Here is an 18551-nt window from a genome sequence, read left to right on the forward strand (position 1 = left end):
CGCCTCGGCTTCCATGCCAGGGATTGAATGGAGGGGCGGGGGGAAATTCACCGCCACGCCCCCTCCCAGCCACGCCCCTTCCCAGGCACCAGGTTCCACGTGGGGGGAAAAACATACATTAAACAAAAACAACTTTCCCACGCGTGGAAAGTAATGCAATGAATAACTCTTGCGGGACTGATCCTTATTTCCATAAAAAGATATTACTTTTTTAACTTAATTAAAACTTCATGTAAGTTTGATCAATTAAACCAGTTGATTTTATACATGTAATAAATAAGAAATAAAATAGGTAATCGTTACTGGTGAGAATAGGATTATGCCACCTGGAATCTGAGATCCTGGTAAAAGATCTATTGATTGTGCCCTTAATCTATAGGGCCAGGTGTGTCACAAAGGATCACGCTTGACACCAAGCCTTTTATCGATTAGCCGTTGGGCTATATCAAAGTGCAAAATTATTACTAAAATTTGATAAAAGCCATTGAAAGTGAAATTTGATAAAATGCCATTGAAAATGGAATTGGAATAAAATACGACTTAAAATGGAATTGGAATAAAATACCATTTAAAATGGAATTGGAATAAAATATGACTTAAAATGGAATTTGATAAAATATGATTTAAAATGGAATTGGAATAAAATGCCATTTAAAAGGGAATTGGAATAAAATATGACTTAAAATGGAATTGGAATAAAATATGATTTAAAATGGAATTGGAATAAAATACAACAAAATGGAATTTGATAAAATATGATTTAAAATGGAATTGGAATAAAATATGACTTAAAATGGAATTGGAATAAAATACCATTTAAAATGGAATTGGAATAAAATATGACTTAAAATGGAATTGGAAGAACAAAATACCATTTAAAATGGAATTGGAATAAAAGACAGTCTAAAATGAAATTGGAATACAGTAATTTAAGATATAGCTAAAATATGATAAAATTATATTTCGGGATCACCCCTGCAATCCACACCCTAATCAGTCCCCATATCTGCAGATCTCAACCGATCTCATTTTGTTTTAAGGACTGTGCTGTGTGAAATGTTATTTTCCCTTTCTGGCTGGAAATGGATCGCCACAATAATGAGACCCCCCACGAATGTTCAACGCCTCCTGTGGGCACCCTCACAAAATGGTGAGCATGGCCAGAGCCTATCAGAAGGCTACGATGTAGAAATTCGCCTTTGTAGAGTTTAAACAGGCTCCTGGCTTTGGCGCTTCAATTCATTTGGTGCTTGTCCATTAAGAGGATTTTAAAGCATTAAATAAGGATTGAAATTTGAACAAGGTGTTGGCTGAACGCTCCGTGACCCCAGACACAGCGAGGATTTAAAAATAATCTACCCACAGACACAACAACTCTGAAAGGGGATCCAGAAAAAAAATGACACCCTAGAGTCCGTCTCGTGATACTTATGGAATGTTTATTTTTATGCTTACCACACTTTGGCTGCCGGAGAGGGGGGCGGGGGATAATAATAAGGTGATTATCTGTCAAATAAGCAACGTATTTAGTTTGGTCCAAAATAGCAACTGGAACAACAATAGCAAAAAAATTGTAACAGTAGAACAGAACTGTTTACAGGAATAGCCACAAATATTCAGGATAGATTTGTAAATTTGTGGTTACATTGATTTTCCCCCCCCATTTGTGTGTCCCTAAAAGCATGTTCTGGGGAGTAACTAAATTTCTGTTGACGCAGAAGAAATGCATAGATGGCAAAAGATTGGACAAGATTTGTTGTTGTGAGTTTCGAAGTCATGTCCGACCCATCGCGACCCCATGGATAATGTTCCTCCAGGCCTTCCTGTCCTCTCCCATCCTCTGGAGTCCATTGAAGCTCACTGCTTCGGTGACTCCATCCAGCCACCTCCTTCTCTGGGATGTGAGTGAGGAAGGGGAGAGAGGGAAGGAAGGAAAAGGAAGGGAAGGGACATGAGGGAGGAAGGGAAGGGAAAGAGGGAAAGAAGGAAGGAAGGGGGCATGAATGAGGAAGTGAAGGGAAGGAAGGAAAAATAAGGGGAAGTACATGACTGAGGAAGTGGAGGGAGGAAAGGAAGGAAAGAAGGGAAAGGAAGGAACGTGAGGGAGGAAGTGAAAGGAAAGAGGGAAGGAAGGAAGGGACATGAGGGAGGAAGTGAAGGGGAAGAGGGAACGAAAAACAATGGAAGGGACATGACTGAGGAAGTGGAGGGAGGAAAGGAAGGAAGGAAAAGGAAGGAACATGAGGGAGGGAGGAAGGGAAGGGAAAGAGGGAAGGAAGGAAAATGGAAGGGACATGAAGTGGAGGGAAGGAAGGAAAAATGGAAGGGAAGGGACATCAGGAAGGAAGTGGAAGGAAGGAAAAACAATGAAAGGGACATGGTTGAGGAAGTGGAGGGGGAAGGAAGGAAGGAAGGAACAGGGAGGAAGGGAAGGGAAAGAGGGAAGGAAGGAAAATGGAAGGGACATGAGGAAGTGGAAGGAAGCAAGAAAGGAAAAATGGAAGGGAAGGGACATCAGGAAGGAAGTGGAAGGAAAAACAATGGAAGGGACATGACTGAGGAAGTGGAGGGGGAAGGAAGGAAAGAAGGGAAAGGAAGGAACATGAGGGAGGAAGGGAAGGGAAAGAGGGAAGGAAGGAAAATGGAAGGGACATGAGGAAGTGGAAGGAAGGAAGGAAGGAAAAATGGAAGGGAAGGGACATCAGGAAGGAAGTGGAAGGAAGGAAAAGCAATGGAATGGACATGACTGAGGAAGTGGACGGGGGAGGGAAGGAATGAAGGAAGGAAAGAAGGGAAGGGAGGTGAGGGAGGAAGTGAAGGGGAAGAGGGAAGGAAAAGCAATGGAAGGGACATGACTGAGGAAATGGGGGGAGAGAAGGAAGGAAGGAAGGGAAGGGACATGAGGGAGGAAGCGAAGGGGAAGGGGGAAGGAAAAACAAGGGAAGGGGCATGGGGGAGGAAATGGAGAGAAGGAAGGAAGGAAAACAGAAGGGACCGGAGCAGAGGAAGGAAGGGACGGCGAGGAAGGCAGCCCTGGGAAAGCAGAACAGACCAACGGCCTGGGGCTTGAGAGGGGAAGGAAGGCGAGGAAGGAAACGAAGCCCCCCTCCCCAATCTCAGCCGGCCAGGGCGCCCTTCAAGGCGGCTCCAGAGCCAGCCAGCCTCCACCCAAGAGACGCCCCCTCCGGGGAGACGGAACTCGCCCGCTCGCTCTCCTCCGTCATCGCTTCCCTCCGCCTCCCCTCCAGGCTCCCTCCTTCTCCTGCCCCTCCCCACTCGGCCCCAAAGGGGAGGCGGGGGGGGGGGACGGGCGGCTGACCCACTAGGCGGCGCCTGCTTTGCCCGTCGCGCGTGTGCGTGGGCCAGCTGGGCTGGCCTTGCCTGGCTCTCCTCGGAGGGGAGAGTGGGGGGGTGGGCTCGCCCGGGGTGGGGCATGAGCCCCTGCCCGTCCCCTGCCCGCCTCTCCTGGCCCTTCAGCCGCGCCCTTCCTCCCGGGCAGCGGGCTCCCACGCGTGGCGGCGGCTGGGATGCCCCCGTGGTGCCAGGGCAGCCTGGGCCGGGCAAGGGCGTTTGAAGGGCCCTCTTGAGCGCCAATGGACGCCTCTCCCTCCGCCGACGGGACCCCCGAGGCCCCGGGGTCTTCCCCGGGTCCGGAGACCCCCGGCCGCAAGGCGCCCCTTCCTCCTCCTCCTCCTCCTCCTCCTCCCTTGCTGGATGGCCAAGCCGGGGGTCGCCTGCCCAGCGAGGGCTCTTCCCAGCCGCCCACTCGCAAAGGCTCCACGGCAGCCAAGGGCGAGATGGCGCCGGCCCGCGTGGCCGAGCAGATCGTGGCCGCCGACCTCGCCTCGGCGGCGGCGGCGGCAGCGCCTTCGGGGTCCGAAGACCCCGGGGCCACCTTCGTCCAGCGGCAGCTGGGCGCCCTGCTTCAGCCAGCGGTCAACAAGTTCTCCCTCCGCATGTTCGGGAGCCACAAGGCGGTGGAGCTCGAACAACAGCGGGTCAAGTCGGCCGGGTTCTGGATCATCCATCCCTACAGCGATTTCAGGTAAGGGGGGGAGGAGGGGGAGGATTCCTCGGCCCATGCGCCACTCCCCGGGGAGGACCTGGCTGGGCTCCCGGCTTTGGCTGGGCGAAAAGAACAGCTGAACGTCGGCGGCGGCGGCGCTGCTGTCCGTGGTGCTGAAAGTTCTTTTAGACTGGACTTGAGTAACGTTGAGTGGGAAGGGGCCTTGGAGGTCTTCTAGTCCAACCCTCCGCTCAGGCTGGGGACCGTCTACCTTTCCAGACAAAAGGTTGTCCAATCTCTCCTTCCTTTAAAATCCCCAGTGATGGAGAAGGAAGGAAGGAAGGAAGGAAGGAAGGAAGGAAGGAAGGAAGGAAGGAAAGCAGAATAAGAGAATAACACCGTTGGAAGGGGCCTTGGAGGTCTTCTAGTCCAACCCTCCGCTCAGGCTGGAGACCCTCTACCTTTCCAGACAGACAAAAGGTTGTCCAATCTCTCCTTCCTTTAAAATCCCCAGTGATGGAGAAGGAAGGAAGGAAGGAAGGGAGGGAGGGAGGGAGGGAGGGAGGGAGGGAGGGAGGAAGGAAGGATAGCAGAATAAGAGAATAACACAGTTGGAAGGGGCCTTGGAGGTCTTCTAGTCCAACCCTCCGCTCAGGCGGTAGATCCTCTAATATTTCAGAGAAATGCTTGACCAGTCTCTTCTTTAAAATCTCAAGTGGGAAGGTTTTAGAATTGGAGGTTTTAGAATTTAGAATAATAAGAGTTGGAAGGGACCTTGGAGGTCTCCTAGTCCAACCCCCTGCTTAGGCAGGGAACCCTACACCCCTTCAGACAAATGGATAATCCAACATCGTCTTGAAAACTTCCAGTGTTGGAGCATTCACAACTTCTGGAGGCAAGTTGTTCCACTGATTCATTGTTCTAACTGTCAGGAAGTTTCTCCTCCGTTCTAAGTTGCTTCTCTCCTTGATTAGTTTCCATCCATTGCTTCTTGTCCTACTCTCAGGTGCTTTGGAGAATAGCCAGGACTCCCTCTTCTTTGGGGCAACCCCTGAGATATTGGAAGACTGCTATCACGTCTCCCCCTATGTCCTCTTTTTCATTCAACTAGGCTTACCCAGTTCCTGCAACCGTTCTTCATATGTTTTAGCCTCCAGTCCCCTAATCCTCTTGGTGGCTCTTCTCTCCACTCTTTCTAAAGTCTTCACATCTTTTCTACATCATGGCAACCAAAACTGGATGCAGTATTCCAAGTGTGGCTTTGCCATGGCATTATAAAGTGGTTAATGATGATGATGATGATTACTAATCATCATCATCATCATCATCATCATCATCATCATCATCATCATCATCACACAGTCAGCTAAGTGTTCAGTCTGGGTTTGGCATTTCTTTCTACCTATTGAGTCCTTACCAAGGACCTGGGATGGGCAAATCTGGATGTTTGATGGTGGATGCTGGATGGTCCATCTATCATCCATCCATCCATTACCTATCTGTCTGTCTGTCTGTCATCTATCTATCTATCTATCTATCTATCTATCTATCTATCTATGATCCATCCATCGTCTGTCTGTCTGTCTATCTATCTACCTACCTACCTACCTACCTACCTATCTATCATCTATCTATCTGTCTATCTGTCTATCTATCTATCTATCTATCTATCTATCTATCTATCTATCTATCTATCTATCTATCTATCTATCTCTGTCTGTCTGTCTGTCTGTCTGTCTATCTATCTATCTATGATCCATCCATCATCTTCTATCTATCTATCTATCTATCTATCTATCTATCTATCTATCTATCTATCTATCTATGATCCGTCCATCATCTGTCTGTCTGTCTATCTATTATCTATCTATCTACCTACCTACCTACCTACCTACCTATCTATCATCTATCTATCTATCTATCTATCTATCTATCTATCTATCTATCTAATCTATCTATCATCAACCGTTCTTCATGTGTTTTAGCCTCCAAGCCCCTCATCCTCTTGGTTGCTCTTCTCTGCACTCTTTCTTAGAGTCTCCACATCCTTTTTTACATCGTGAAAGGAAGGAAGGAAGGAAGGAAGGTGGTCTATGCAGGCAGAGGGAGAAAGAAAGGAAGGAAGGAAGGAAGGAAGGAAGGAAGGAAGGAAGGAAGGAAGGAAGGGTGTTTTGATTCATTCCCTTATTCTACTTTTAAGATTTTAATTTTGGAATTTCTTAAGAAGTAAAAGGTTAGGCCAGTGGAGGGTGGGGGAGGGAGAAAAATAAAAATAAAAAGAGAAATACATGTAGTATATGTAGTATATGTACATAAAATATGTAGTTTGGGGCTGAAGCCAGGAACATTGGTGGCTTAAAAGCCAAATTTGTGCCCGGATTTGCCAGTGGAAGGAATGCCCGTCTTGTATTTGCAAAACAAATCTGTACTTCCTACACAAACGCACACAGAATCTCTGTGATCTGCCTTTCTGGGGGTTCTCGCCGAATCCTAGAGAAAGCAAAGATGTACCGACAGATGGACTCTTATTTGGAAACCTGTTCGACGCCTGGAGTCGATCCAACGCACAGCCGTACAACTTGGAAACGTGCCAAAGAGGGCACACTGGTTATAAATCGACAACTATTTGTTTCGCCAAAAGGATCCAGGCCAGTGGATCCCCTTGGAGCCCTCAAACGATGCTCTCTTTGAAAACAAACCATGTCAAACCTTTCCCCGCAGCATGAACCGTCTTCCTAGGGGAAAATGGAAAATGTTTGCGATTTTATTTTTATAGTTTTAATGTACGCTGAAGGTGGCATTTAATTTCGTTGTACGATGTGCAATGACAATTAACTAAACTAAACTTAAACTTAAACTAATCTGATTTGAAAGGGACCTTGGAGGTCTGCTAGTCCAATCCCCTGCTCGAGCAGGAGACCCTAGGAACCATTTCAGATAAATGGCTGTACACTCTCTTGTTAAAAGCCTCCAGTGATGGAAGAAATACAACTTCTAGAAGCAGGCAGTTCCACTGGTTAATTGTTCTCACTGTCAGGAAATTCCTCCTCAGTTCTAAGTTGCTTCTCTCCTTGATTAGTTTCCACCCGTTGCTTCTTGTCCTGCCCTCAGGTAGTTTGGAGAATAGCTTGAACCCCCCCCCCTCTTCTCTGGGGCAGCCCCTCAAATACTGGAAGGCTGCTATCATGCCATCCTTAGTCCTTCTTGTCATTAAACAAGACACCCCCAATTCCTGCAACTGTTCTTCATTTGTTTTATCCTCCAGTCTCTTAATCATCTCCGTTGCTGTTCTCTGCACTCTTTCCAAAGTCTCAACATCTTTTTTTTACATCATGGCGAACAAAACTGGATGCAATATTCCAAGGGTGGTCTTTAGGTAAAGGTAACGCCAGTATGTGCTAGGCGTTCCCGACTCCAGGGGGCGCTGCTCATCTCCGTTTCAAAGCCGAAGAGCCAGCGCTGTCCGAAGACGTCTCCGGGGTCATGTGGCCGGCATGACTCAACGCCGAAGGTGCACGGAAGGCTGTTCCCTTCCCACCAAAGCTGGCTCCTATTTTTCTACTTGCTTTCGAACTGCTCGGTTGGCAGACGCTGGGACAAGTCACGGGAGCTCACTCCGTTACGCGGCGCTCGGGATTCGAACCGCCGAACTGCCGAACTTTCTGATCGACAAGCTCAGCATCTTAGCCCCCGAGCCACTGCATCTTGCCACGGTATTTTAAAATCAGGCTGTTTGCAATCTGAAGAGGCAAGGTAAGATTGTTGTTCACCAAGCGACGGGAAAATGGACCACAAGATCTCCCTCCAGATGGAGCAACAGCAAAACACATAGATTGGACGTGAGAAAGGTTCTCTGTCCAATCAGAAGCTAAAATAGTTGGCTGGGCTCCCAGCATCCTTTGCATAAAGCTCCCCATATGCTTCCCAGCTTGTACGTTGATCAGGGACAGATGGTGTGGCGGGGATCGGATGGAAGTTTTCGGTCTTTAGGATTCGCAGCGTATGATTAAACCGGCGGATTACATCATGATCTTTATTGGATAATTAACAGCCTGCCTGTGCAACAGGCTTCTGAGCTCTTGACGGATGCCTGCGGGGACAAATCAGGAGAGGCCTTTCTGCTTCGGCCTCGGGAGTGTTTTGAGATTTTATTTTATTTTTTTGTTTTGATTTTTATGTATACATTTTTCTTTAACATAGACAGGCATTTAATGGACAGTGTATTGTCTGGGTCATTTTACATCCACGTAATACTGGTAGTAATAATATTCTTTACTTGTCTGTAATACCGTGTTTCCCCAAAAATAAGACAGGGTCTTATTTCTCTTTTGACTGATGGATAGATAAGATATCAGATATCAGATATGATAAGATATAGATAGATTGGTAGACAGACAGAACGATGGATGGATCATAGATAGATAGATAGATAGATAGATAGATAGATAGATGATAGATAGATAGATAGATAGATAGATAGATAGATAGATAGATAGACAGACAGACAGACAGACAGACAGAGATGGATGGATGGATGGATGGATGATAGATAGACAGACAGACAGATGATATAGATAGATAGATAGATAGATAGATAGATAGATAGATAGATAGATAGATAGATGGATGGATGGATGGATGGATGGATGGATGGATGGATGGATGGATGGATGGATAATAGATAGATAGATAGATTGATTGATAGACAGACAGACGGATCATGGATGGATGATAGATAGATGATAGATAGATAGATAGATAGATAGATAGATAGATGATAGATAGATAGATAGATAGATAGATAGATAGATAGATGACAGACAGACAGACAGACAGACAGACAGGTAATGGATGGATGATAGATGGATCATCCAGCATCCACCATCAAACATCCAGATTTGCCAATCCCCGGTCCTTGGTAAGGACTCGATAGGTAAAGAAATGCCAAACCCAGACTGAACATTTAGCTGACTGTGCGATGATGATGATGATTAGTAATCATCATCATCATCATTAACCACTTTATAATGCCTTGGTAAAGCCACACTTGGAATACTGCATCAAGGTTTGGTTGCCATAATGTGGAAAAGATGTGGAGACTCTAGAAAGAGTGCAGAGAAGAGCAACAAAGAGGATTAGGGGACTGGAGGCTAAAACATATGAAGAACGGTTGCAGGAACTGGGAATGTCTCGTTTAATGAGAAGAAGGACCGGGGGAGACATGATAGCAGTCTTCCGATATCTCAGGGGTTGCCCCAAAGAAGAGGGAGTCAAGCTATTCTCCAAGGCACCTGAGTGTAGGACAAGAAGCAATGGGTGGAAACTAATCAAGGAGAGAAGCAACTTAGAACTAAGGAGAAATTTCCTGACAGTTAGAACAATTAGTCAATGGAATAACTTGCCTCCAGAAGTTGTGGATGCTCTAACACTGGAAGTCTTTAAGAAGATGTTGGATAACCATTTGTCTGAAATGGTATAGGGTCTCCTGTCTAGGCAGGGGGTTGGACTAGAAGACCTCCAAGGTCCCTTCCAACTCTTGTTGTTCTGTAATGATACCTGGGATGCTGGCAGCAACCCGTTATCAACCATCAGCGCCACCCAATGGTGACTCGTTTTCAAATGTTCCGTTGACTGAGGTTCATGTTTAATGAATAAAAGAGATAAAATAATCACGGCTGGTAGCAAACTCAGTTCCAGGGTCTCGTTCGGCTGACTGATCCTGCCCATTTCTTCCCTTCAGGTTTTACTGGGACTTGATCATGCTGTTGTTGATGGTGGGGAACCTGATCATCCTCCCTGTGGGCATCACGTTTTTCAAGGACGAGAATACTCCTCCCTGGATCGTCTTCAATGTTCTCTCCGACACCTTTTTCCTGGCCGATCTGGTGCTGAACTTCCGCACGGGGATCGTGGTGGAAGACAACACCGAGATCATTTTGGATCCCCACACCATCAAGATGAAGTATCTCAGGAGCTGGTTTCTGGTGGATTTCATTTCTTCCATCCCGGTCGATTACATTTTCCTGATCGTCGATCTGGAGACCCAAGTGGATTCGGAAGTGTATAAAACAGCCCGGGCTTTGCGTATAGTCCGTTTCACGAAAATCCTTAGCTTGCTCCGCCTTCTCCGTCTCTCTCGCCTCATCCGTTACATTCACCAATGGGAAGAGGTAAATACGCCATAAGTAAAAATATTAACAACTCTCACTAAAAAGGTAGCATTTGATTGGCTTCAAAGACATTGGGGAAGCCAGTGGGAAGTCGCTAATCCTTGGCATTTGCACCATGACAGCCATAAAGCAGTTGTAAACCTCATAAGACTGCATCTCTTCGTGATGTCAATCTATTGCCACCATTAAGCAAGGATCCTGGATTTCTCTTGACTGGCTTCAACGGCATTGGGGAAGCCAGTGGGAAGTCGCTAATCCTTGGCATTTGCACCATGACAGCCATAAAACCATTGTAAACCTCATAAGACTGCATCACTTCGTAATGTCAATCTATTGCCACCATTAAGCAAGGATCCTGGGTTTCTCTTGACTGGCTTCAATGGCATTGGGGAAGCCAGTGGGAAATCGCTAATTCTTGGCAATTTGCACTATGACAGCCATAAAGCAGTTGTAAACCTCATAAGAGTGCATCCCTTAGTGATGTCAGTCTATTGCCACCATTAAGCAAGGATCCTGGGTTGTTACTTTCTCTTGGTTGGCTTCAAAGTCATCAGGGAAGCCAGCAGGAAATCCCTAGTCCTAGGCACGATGACAGCCATAACTTTGAGAACTGGTTTTTAAAGACCACTCATTCAGCACCGTCATAACTTCAAACGGACGCTGAGGTCTCTTGTCTGATCATCTTACTGGCTCCTCTTTGCCTTGACAGATTTTCCACATGACCTATGACCTGGCCAGCGCCGTAGTCCGGATCTTCAATCTCATCGGAATGATGCTTCTCCTGTGTCACTGGGACGGCTGCTTACAATTCTTGGTCCCCATGCTTCAAGACTTCCCTGACGATTGTTGGGTTTCCATCAACCACATGGTGGTAAGTTTGCTCTCTTCCTCCGTCTACGGGACAAAAAAATGGGCCAGGATGAGCAGGAGAGAGTTTGATAATTCCGCAAAGCAGATCGGAGAGATAGCGGTTATGGGGGGAAAAACAGCTTCACATCGAAAGACAGGACTGGGTGAGGAAGAAACTCAAGAATCTTCCTACCTTGATTCTCTATCGTCTGGAGCAGGAGTGTCAAACCCATGGGCCAGATCAGAGGTGGGTTCCTGCCAGTTCGCACCAGTTCGGTAGAACCGGTTCGTCAAATCTACTGAACCGGTTAGAAGAGGTTCCACCAGTTGACCCGCAAAGCAGGCCACACCTACAGAAGAAGTTCCAAAAAATTTTGAAACCCACCACTGACACACACACAGACACACATACACACAGAGAGAGAGACAGACTTACACAGAGAGAGAAGGAGAAAGAGAAAGGAAAGAAGAAAGAAAGAAATAAAAAAAGAAAGAAAAAGTGAGAGAGAGTTGAAAGAAAAAAGGAAAAAGGGACAGAGAGACAAAAGGAAGGAAAGAGAGAAAGAAAGAAAACACATGGCCATCAAGCCACTCCCACCAGGTCACATGGCCGGCAAGCCACTCCCACAAAGGAGGCCACACCCACAGAGTAGGTTCGAAAATTTTTGGAAACCCACCACTGGGCCAGATGTATCACATGCAGGCCCCACCCCCACCTGGTTTAGTGAAGGGAGGAAAAGTCACAGGATGCCAATGTGACAACGTGAATTTAACAGCCCTGGTATATAGAGAGGGGTAGAGAGACTAAGGGAGGGAAAAAGAGGGAGGGAGAGAGGAAGGGAGAGGTGGAAGGAGAGGTGGAGGAAAGGAGGGAGAGATGGAAGGAGAGAAGGAGGAAGGGAGGAAGACAGAGACGAGGGGAGAGGGAGAGTAAGGGAAGGAGGGAGAGAGGGAGGGAATGTGAGAACTATTAAGACTATCAATTTTGGGTTGAGGGTTTCTGGAAATTGGAAGTCCACACCTCTTAAAAGTATCCTGGCTGGGGAATTCTGGGAGTTGAAGTCCACACACCTCTTAAAGTTGCCGAGTTTGAAAGACACCGAGACACCAAGGTTTTGTGGGACAACACTGAAGATCTTTAAAATAAATTTTAAAAAAAACCTCACCGGTGAGTTCTACTCTTTTCCCCCCCCCTTCTCCTTCAGAACGACTCTTGGGGGAAGCAATATTCCCACGCTTTGTTCAAAGCGATGAGCCACATGTTGTGCATCGGCTACGGGCAGCAGGCGCCCGAGGGCATGACCGACGTCTGGCTGACGATGTTGAGCATGATTGTGGGCGCCACCTGCTACGCCATGTTCATCGGCCACGCCACTGCCCTCATCCAGTCGCTGGACTCCTCTCGGCGCCAATACCAGGAGAAGGTGAGAAGGTCTCCCATTGCATTGTTACCATAGGGAGAGTGGGTAGAGGATGGATAAGTAGGGAGATGGATCTACTTCGGGATGAGATTTCTCTCGGCTGAATTTAAAATGTTTCTTCTTCTTCTCCTTCTAATTCTAATTCTTCTTTTAATTCTTCTTCTTCTTCTTCTAATTCTAATTCTAATTCTTCTTCTAATTCTTCTTATTCTTATTCTAATTCTTCTTCTAATTCTAATTCTTATTCTAATTCTAATTCTTCTTTTAATTCTTCTTCTAATTCTTCTTCTTCTAATTCTTCTTCTTCTTCTAATTCTAATTCTTCTTTTAATTCTTATTCTTCTAATTCTTCTTGTAATTCTTCTTATAATTCTTCTTGTTCTTCTTCTCGTTGTTCTTGTAATTCTTCTTCTTCTTCTAATTCTAATTCTTCTTTTAATTCTTCTTCTTCTAATTCTAATTCTTCTTTTTCTAATTCTAATTCTTTTACTATTTCTTCTTCTTCTTCTAATTCTTGTTCTAATTCTCCTTCTCCTCCTCCTCCTTCTTCTTCTTCTTCTTCTTTCTCCTTCTAATTCTTGTTCTAATTCTTCTTCTTCTATTATTATTATTATTATTATTATTATTATTATTATTATTATTTACATTTCTTAGTGTTTAATACACATTGTGTTGTCTGGGTGTTTAATTTGCTTAATAATACATCTTGCGTTCCTTTATTTCCACCTCGTTTTTTTCCCCAACCACTGATAAAAACAGATTCCCTGTTTGATCATATTCTGCTATCTTCTTTCTATTTCATCTTGAATGCCTGTCCATTTCTGCACACTCTGGCACGCGTGTGTATGTGCACATGTGTGGGCCTTTTTGAGGCCTGTTTTCGGGCCATTTTCAGGCCATTTTGGGCTGTTTTTCAGACTGTTTTCTAGCGCTCCGGTGCCTGTGAAGATCAGCTGGCTGGTGCGTGTATGCCTGTTTTTTAGTGGTTTTTCCACCCATTTTTGCTCCATTTTCAGGCTGTTTTCCAGCTCTCCAGCACTTGCGAAGATCAGCTGGCTGGCACGCATGTGCTTGCCGGAAACCATAAAAGCATTTGGCATGCCATAGGTTCGCCATCGCGGCTCTTAATTACTTCTTCATCTTGTGGTGTTTTTTTTCCTTTTTTTCCGGCTGAATTTACAATATTTCTGTTCCTCCGTTTTCAGTATAAGCAAGTGGAACAATATATGTCCTTCCATAAGTTACCGGGAGACACGCGTCAACGGATCCACGAATATTACGAACACCGATACCAGGGGAAAATGTTTGACGAGGACAATATCCTGGAAGAATTGAGCGAACCCCTGAAAGAGGTACGACTCGCCGTGGAGGAGTGGCAAAAGACGCTTCTTATAACCACGCCGATAACATTAGAATTATGGCTACGGGGAGTCCTCGGCCTACGACCACAATTGAGCCCAACATTTCTGTTCGCTAAGCGGGATCATTGTTCAGCAGGTTTTGCCCCATTTTATGACCTTTCTGGCCCTAGTTGCTAACTGAATCTCTGCAATTGTTAGGATAGGAACACGGTTCTTAAGTGAATCTTAAGTTAATAGAGCCGAGGTGGTGCAGTGGTTAAATGCAGCACTGCAGGCTACTTCAGCTGACTGCTATTCTGCAGTTCGGCAGTTCAAATCTCACCGGCTCAGGGTTGACTCAGCCTTCCATCCTTCCGAGGTGGGTAAAATGAGGACCCGGATTGTTGTTGGGGGCAATATGCTGACTCTGTAAACCGCTTAGAGAGGGCTGAAAGTCCTATGAAGCGGTATATAAGTCTAACTGCTATTGCTAACTGCTATAATCTGGCTTCCCCATTGACGTTGTCGCAAAAGACCCCAGGACACTGTAACCGTCATAACTATGAGTCCGTTTGGGCCAATCACATGACCATGGGGGGTACTGCAACGGTCATTAAGTGGAAAGTCACTTTTTTTTCCATTTTGAATGGTCAATAAACAAACTGTTGTAAGCCGAGGTGTATTTTGACGGGAGTTTATAGCGTCCATTCGCTCCTATCGAAAGCCTTTTCTCCTCGGTGAATTCTTGACTTTCTTTCTTTTTCAAATTCCTTCCCCCTCTCCAGGAGATCATCAATTTCAACTGCCGGAATCTGGTGGATAACATGCCCCTCTTTGCCAATGCCGACCCCAACTTCGTGACGGCGATGCTGACCAAGTTGCGCTTTGAGGTATTTCAACCGGGAGACTTCATCATCCGAGAAGGAACGGTGGGGAAAAAGATGTATTTCATACAGCATGGCGTGGTCAGCATCCTGACCCGGGGTTCTAAGGAAATGAAGCTTTCGGACGGATCTTATTTTGGAGGTAAGTTTTTCTCAGGGTGGGGGACAACATTTTGAATTGGTTTTCCGAGGGGGGCTGAAGGAGGGAAGGAGGGAGAGGGGGAGATAGAGGGATAGACAGACAGGCAGACAGACAGACATTGGGCCAATCACCAGAGATGGTGAGTTATAGTCCTGCCAGGCACAAAAGCCAGCTAGGTGACTTTGGACCATTCACCAGGAGATGGTGAGTTATAGTCCTGCCTTCGGCTTGAAAGCCAGTTAGGTAACTGGGCCATTCATCAGGAGATGGAGAGTTCTAGTCCCACTTTAAGCACGAAAGCCAGCTAAGTGAATTTTGGGCCAATCACTAGGAGATGGGGAGTTCTAGTCCAGCTTTAAGCACACTAGGTGACTTTGGACCAATGACTGGGAGACAGTGAGTTCTAGTTCTGCCTTGGGCATGAAAGCCAGCTGGGTGACTTTGGGTCAACCACCAGGAGACTAGGAGTTATAGTCCTGCCTTAAGCATGAAAGCTGGCTGGGTAACCTTGGGCCAATTCCATCGGAGACGGCATTTGTTCGCACATATGTGCTAGTCATTCCTGACTCCAGGGGGCGGTGCTCATCTCCGTTTGAAAGCCGAAAAGCCAGCGCTGTCCGAAGACGTCTCCGTGGTCATGTGGCCGGCATGACTCAACGCCGAAGGCGCAGGGAGCGCTGTTCCCTTCCCACCAAAGGTGGTTCCTATTTTTCTACTTGCATTTTTTACCTGCTTTCGAACGGCTAGGTTGGTAGAAGCTGGGACAAGGAACGGGAGCTCGCTCCGTTACGCGGCGCTCGGGATTCGAACCGCCCAACTGCCGGCCTTTCCGATTGACAACCTCAGCATCTTATCCCCTGAGCCTCCACGTCCCCCATATTTTTTTTGCTAATTTTTGTAATTGAACATGTTAATGGTATTAACAACCTCTTAATTTGGGGGGGTTAAGATTGGCTGGGTTAAGCTGGGGTTAAAGGGGAGTGGCCCCCCATCATCTTCTCCTCCTCCTTTTGCCTCTGCAGAGATCTGCCTTCTGACCCGCGGCCGGCGCACGGCCAGCGTCCGAGCCAACACCTACTGCCGCCTCTACTCCCTTTCCGTGGACAACTTCAACGAAGTCCTGGAGGAGTACCCAATGATGCGGCGGGCCTTTGAAACCGTTGCCATGGATAGGTTGGACCGGATAGGTGAGGGCGATGGAAGGATGGAGGACTACAAGGCCCCATAGGTTGTCTTGCCGGCCCATGAGACACGTCCCAAAAATCAGTGAAGTCCTAACAATTGAAAGCCACTGAAGGAGACCGCTAGGGGGTGGTCTTCTAATAGATGATGAAGGGACCTTAGATGGGGAGGTTCAACCCAGCCCTGACCTGATCTCAACCGTTGAGATGTCTTATAAATTTTCTTATCCTTCTCCATCCTCATCTCCTTCTTCTTCATCTCCATCATCTCCATCTTCTGCTCTTTCTTCTCTATCTCCTCCGTCTCCTTCTCCTCTTTCTTCTCCATCCTCATCTCCTTCTTCTGCTCCATCTCCATCATCTCCTTCTTCTGCTCTTTCTTCTCTATCTCCTCTGTCTCCTTTTCCTCCTTCTTCTCCATCCTCATCTTCTTCTTCTTCATCTCCATCATCTGCTTCTTCTGCTCTTTCTTCTCTATCTCCTCCGTCTCCTTCTCCTCTTTCTTCTCCATCCTCATCTCCTTCTTCTTCATCTCCATCATCTGCTTCTTCTGCTCTTTCTTCTCTATCTCCTCCGTCTCCTTCTCCTCTTTCTTCTCCATCCTCATCTCCTTCTTCTCCTCTATCTCTTCTCCTCCTCCATCTCCCTCTTCTCCATCTCCACCTCCTCCTCCATCCTTATCTCCTTTTCCTCCTTTTCCACTACATCTCTTCCTTGTCTCCTCGTTCTCTATCTCCATCTCCTCCTCGTTCACCATCCCCATCTCCGTCTTCTCCTCCTCCTTGTTCTCTACCTTCTCCTCCTCCTTTTCCTCCTCCTTGTCATGCCAATGTGGTTCACCACCATATCAAGCAACTCTCCAAGTTTTGTCTGCACTTCCATGTGGCCTCTAACCCCGTTTCCTTCTGCCTGCAGGGAAGAAGAATTCCATCCTGCTGCGGAAGAGAGCAGAGCACAGTTCCAGCATGGTCAACAATGAGATAATCCAGCAGATCGTCAAACACGACCAAGACACGGCGCACAACATCCAGGACCTCCAGCCCATGACTGTTGGCCGGGAGCTGAGCGGCAAACCGCTTATCTGGGAGCCCCTCGTCCATGCACCGCTGCAGACGGCGGCCGCCACCACCAGTGTGGCCATTGCATTGACCCACCAGCAAAGTCTGGCGACCCACATCTTCCTTCCCCCTTCGTCCATCTCCAGCCCTCTCTCTCCCGACTCGGCGGCTCTCCTGCGCCATCCCCGCCGCTCCCAACCCAGCTTGGGGGGCTCCCGGCCGTCCTCCGTCAGCTCCCCTGCCTCGGGGGCGCAGTCCCACCTGCAGACACCTGCGGCTGGCTCCCCGTGTTCTCCTGTGGTTCAGTGCATGTTCCCTTTGGAGAGTACGGTGGGCAAAGGACAAGTCCTTTCGCGGCCTGTTCAGAAGGGGGACCCCATCCCTGGGATGAGCCAGCCTAAGCTATCCAAAACTCGGGGTACGTCGGTCTCCACATCTCTCTTGCAGCAGGCAGCACACAGCGCGTCCGTCCCGCCAGGGCGAACTCTCCACTACAGTCTCTCTCGGGCCACGGGGTCCCATATTTCCCTCTTCTTGCAGCCTCAGCAGATGGTCAAACACCGGAGCTCGCAGGGCCTTTCGGCGGGACGTCTGACGCAGGACGTACGGCTGCTTTCGGCGTCTCAGCCTTCCTTGCCAAACCGGCTCGCCCAACCCTCGGACACGGGGTCCTCCCAGCAGGCGCAGAAATCATCCAGGAACGTCACGTACCGTTCCTCCCCATCGGTTCCCGGTCTGCTAGGGAAACCCAACACGGGAACCGTTGGGCAGCCTGCTTCCTCCCAGCAGGCCCCTTCAAAGTCCAGCCGGTCAGTGAGTGGGGCCACAACCCCCCAGTCACCGGCCTCCGTCCCGCGACACAGCACCTCCTCGTCCCGCAAGGGTTCCGTAGCATTCAGTCCTGACGTCAACACTGGAAAACCGAAGTTGCCATCTCACATGTGAAGCCAGGGTCAACGCAGGGCTACCGGTCTCTTCTTGGGCAGGCCTTGTGGGCTGAGCTAGAGGGGCAAGGAAAGAGACACTCAGTGCAATGCCGAAGCAGAGGTCCGGGCCTGACAAAATTCTGCTGGAGAGGGACTGGGAATAGTTCCTACGCGGAGATCCTACAAGGAGGAAACAGAAGCCGCCCGACTCAAAGTTGGCTTCTTCAGACAGCAAACTCCCTCGGGTGAAGGAGACACCGACGTGTCCATTATCGGCTTCATAACGCCAGCTTGCAAATGTGTCGCCACCCTTCCCCGAGGGGCCCATCTGCCTCAAGTCGAACAGAGGACTCCTTTGCAGCCATTTTGTGAGTCCGGGCCTAGCAGGAGAATCCTGAATCCTGAGCCAAGATGATCTCCGATGCGTCTGTTTTCAACCGCACCGAAGCGGCCTCCCCATTAACTTTAGCGGACACTCTGAAACGAGTGTTTTTCGCAGCGCCCTCCTGCCTTTAGGAAATATTTTTTAACGGCCAGATAATCGACGTAGTGACCTCTCTCTCCGCTCTTCTCG

At 47.7% G+C, this 18551-nt stretch overlaps 1 protein-coding gene across 1 annotated transcript; it reads left to right on the forward strand.

Moving 5' to 3' along the window:
* The first annotated feature begins 3743 nt into the window (after positions 1 to 3743).
* HCN3 (hyperpolarization activated cyclic nucleotide gated potassium channel 3) lies at positions 3744 to 18040 on the forward strand. The gene is made up of 8 exons (XM_032234122.1): positions 3744 to 4045; positions 9747 to 10176; positions 10886 to 11047; positions 12231 to 12449; positions 13652 to 13798; positions 14572 to 14812; positions 15835 to 15999; positions 16909 to 18040. The coding sequence occupies exons 1-8, from the start codon at positions 3798 to 3800 to the stop codon at positions 17994 to 17996; spliced, it is 2700 nt and encodes an 899-aa protein (XP_032090013.1). The 5' UTR covers positions 3744 to 3797; the 3' UTR covers positions 17997 to 18040.
* The last annotated feature ends 511 nt before the right edge of the window (positions 18041 to 18551 follow it).

This window comes from Thamnophis elegans, chromosome 17, assembly GCF_009769535.1.
Source record: "Thamnophis elegans isolate rThaEle1 chromosome 17, rThaEle1.pri, whole genome shotgun sequence".
Lineage (NCBI taxonomy): Eukaryota > Metazoa > Chordata > Lepidosauria > Squamata > Colubridae > Thamnophis > Thamnophis elegans.